The sequence below is a fragment of the Elephantulus edwardii genome, unplaced genomic scaffold (genome assembly GCF_000299155.1).
Source record: "Elephantulus edwardii isolate Elephantulus edwardi_28Jun2011 unplaced genomic scaffold, EleEdw1.0 scaffold00049, whole genome shotgun sequence".
NCBI classification, from domain to species: Eukaryota; Metazoa; Chordata; class Mammalia; order Macroscelidea; family Macroscelididae; genus Elephantulus; species Elephantulus edwardii.
This window is the reverse complement of record NW_006399799.1, coordinates 15,052,670-15,055,822: the sequence shown is the minus strand read 5'-3', so window position 1 is coordinate 15,055,822 and position 3,153 is coordinate 15,052,670. Positions and strand designations below refer to the sequence as shown.

Below are 3,153 nucleotides of genomic sequence, written 5' to 3'. Positions count from 1 at the left end.
GAACGGGTTTGAGGCCTTGAACACTAATGAGCGAAGACCAGATGAGTTGTGGGAGGATGTCAAAGGTATCATCCAGGAAGAATGCAAACTTTTCATTGAAGCTTTTAAATAATTACATGAACCGCTCACTTTTTCATTTTTGCTGTCTTTGTCAATATGTAACCATAACCCAAGTGCTGCGATCTAGCTTCTAGGAATGACTTTAGTCTTTTCCTTTGTTAAAATTGATTAAGATGTTTATACATCCATATTGATAATTGTTGTTAAGTGTGTTACCCAGTTGATTCTTTATCTCTAAAATTGGTTCTGATCTGCAATATTTGAACCCATTGTTGTGGTACCACTTCCTCTTTTCTTACTTACCCTCCACCTTACCAAACATGCTATCTTTCAGGGACTGGCTCTCTAACAGAGTACCAAAGTATATGAAATCATGTCTTGCAGCTGAGTAGTTTGCTGGCTACATTTTTCTAAGACATATTTGTTTGTTCTTTTGACAGTCCATGGTAGCATATTCAATATGATTTACCAACAGCATAGTTCAGAGATGTCAGTTCTTTAGTCTTCGTTATTCTTTGTCCAACTTTTACATTAAAATGTTGTTGTTGTGTATCATAGAGTCACAGCTGGCTAATAGTTGGCACTGCCTTGATTTTCAGAGACAGTAAATTGTGTAGAAGGAGATAGCCCATCTTTTGCCCAAGGAAAATGCATTAAAATTATGTGCCTTTGCACTGGCAGTGCTTTGAGCCCTCAGAGCTCCCTAAATATTAGATGACTGAAAATACTGTAACTTGGGGCCCCGTGCACCTAAGTCTTCATAGTGGCATCCTTGCTCTTAAGCACGTTAAGTCCTGTCACTGATTCGGTTACCGTCTTTTCTTTGTTTCTTACTTGAGTTTTGTGTGATGGCTTGTTTTTTTAATTCATTCATTGTTACACATTTTCTTACCTCCCCCTTCTTTCCCCTCCCCAGTCCGCTTTGCAGTGCACCTCTTGGTAGGCTACCATATATTTACTCAAATAACCAAATAACTCACATTCTTTCCTTTGCCATTCCTGCCTTCTCCCGAAAGTATTTTTGTAAGCATGCTCTGCTGATTTTGTACAGTAACTTATAAAAAAGTTAGCATAACAGGCTTATAAAAGTACCTTTTTGGAAGGATCAACTGGCCAAGAATGTGTAGATTATTAAGTAAAACATTGGAATGTACAAAAGAGATAAAGTACTAATAAATTAATCTTGGAAATTTTTTCCATGAATTTATTATCTTTATTACTCTGTAATAATATAAAACAAAACACGGGCCTATTGCAACTCATAAGGTTTCTAAGATTGTAAATGTTTATGGAAACAGACTGCCTTATCTGTCTCTCAGCACCTGGGGGATTCAAACTACTGACATTACTGTGATAAACAAACCCTTAGACAGTGTTTGTATAGTATGATCTTTTTAATGTTTTTTAAGATCAAATTTTAGCTTTCTTGAAGGTTTGCTTAAGAAGATAATGTTTCTTTAGAGAGGGAAATATTTTTACCACAATCTATATCTGAAATCCTCAATAAATGCAAAAATTCTCCTATATTGGTTTTTTAACATATTAGTGCTATTACAGATGCATTACCACGCATCTCATCATAGCCAGGGTAATATTTGATTATTCTAGCAGTCATAGAAAGAAAAACCTGAAATGAGAGGATGAAATTAGAAAAAACCCTTTCTTTCTTAGGTAAAATGCACCATTATAGGTATATTAGGGAGCTGTGGTGGAATCATCCCTGGGGACGATTGTGCTACTAATGCAAAGACTGTGATTCTGGCCGGTGAAATCCACCACCTGCTCCAAGGGAAAAGTATTAGAAGTATCCTCCTGTGCAATTTATAGTCTCCGAAAGCCTGCTGCAAGGTCAGCTATGAGCTGATTTCTACTTGAAAGCACTGAGTTTCTGAGAACTTAATAGATATGTCAGAGGAATAAAGAGCTTTGTTCCATAAGGTCATTCAGATATCTGTGTTCTTCTAATCTTGATTTTTCTGGCTTTTACCCTCAGTTTAAGTAAGTAAGATTACTTCCACCTATTCTGTTTTTTTAGCCTGTAATGAGAGAGAGAATGGAGGGTGTTCCTTTTTAAAGTACAACTCAAAAGTTGTACCCCTCACTCCTGCTTCCTCTATTTTTCCATACTTTAGCTGAGCATCTCCAATTAGTAAAAATTTCTCTAGCTAAATTTTTAACTGTTGGACTCTGTTACTAAAAGGGAGGAAAGGGGAATAAAAGGAGGGGGGGTAGAGGAAAGAAGACCAGTAGTAGTCTCCATTATAGAAATAGATCAGCAGTTTTTTAACAAATTATTGCACAGCCAGTCACAGCTGCTTGAATGTAGCCATAAAAAAGGACTTTGTGATAGCAGATCAATAGCTTACTAAAATATAGTAAAAAAAGATTTTAATGTCCATTTATGTTCATTATCAGAAACAGGAAAGAACTGGTTGTTGGAAATTTTGATAAAATGTCTTCAAAATTTGTTCAGGTTGCTGAGTATATAAGCTAATAATGACTTATTTTGTTCTTGTATTTTAGGCCTCAACTCCATATAGCATAGATTCAGATTCTTTGGGAATGGAGTGCATTATTTCGGGAAGTGCCTCTCCAACTCTGGCAATCAACACTGTGACTAACAAAGTAATTTTATTTTTTAAACACTTTTGAAAAATGTCATTGAGTAGCTCTATATATGGTTGAACTTAAAGATGTTACACAGTTTAACTACGAAGTGCATGGCAGTTTGAAATCTGAACTCTTAATGGTTTGAGATATGTAAAGTTAGAAGAAAATTCCTTGGAGAAATTATATACTAATCTCAATTCTTAATTATGGCAATTCAGTTAGCTACCTAGTGGGATACAAAGTCTCTATAAGATAATTTCATAGTTTCATATCTCAAATCGACAAGAAAACCCTGGAACGTCATGAATTAACTAAGTTTTGATCATCTGTTTTTTGTTTTAAATAGGACAATATTATATTCTTTTTTTATAGCATATTTTTCCAATTTCATTTTTCCCCCATTCATTCATTGTTGCCCATTTTCCTCCCTGCCCACTCCTTCCCCCTCAGTTCATTTTTCTCTTTGAAAAGAGAAAAAAAATT

General features: G+C 35.2%; 1 protein-coding gene across 2 annotated transcripts in view; it reads left to right on the top strand.

Moving 5' to 3' along the window:
* Positions 1 to 3,153, top strand: part of FOXJ3 (forkhead box J3) — a 221,874-nt gene that overhangs the window by 164,601 nt on the left and 54,120 nt on the right. Inside the window, exon 6 of one of the 2 annotated variants that reach the window (XM_006886525.1) lies at positions 2,584 to 2,685. The exons of the other annotated variant lie outside the window; for it this stretch is intronic. Within the exon in view, the coding sequence (XP_006886587.1) occupies positions 2,584 to 2,685 (102 nt within the window). The remainder of the gene's footprint in view (positions 1 to 2,583; positions 2,686 to 3,153) is intronic. 2 annotated transcript variants of the gene reach the window in all.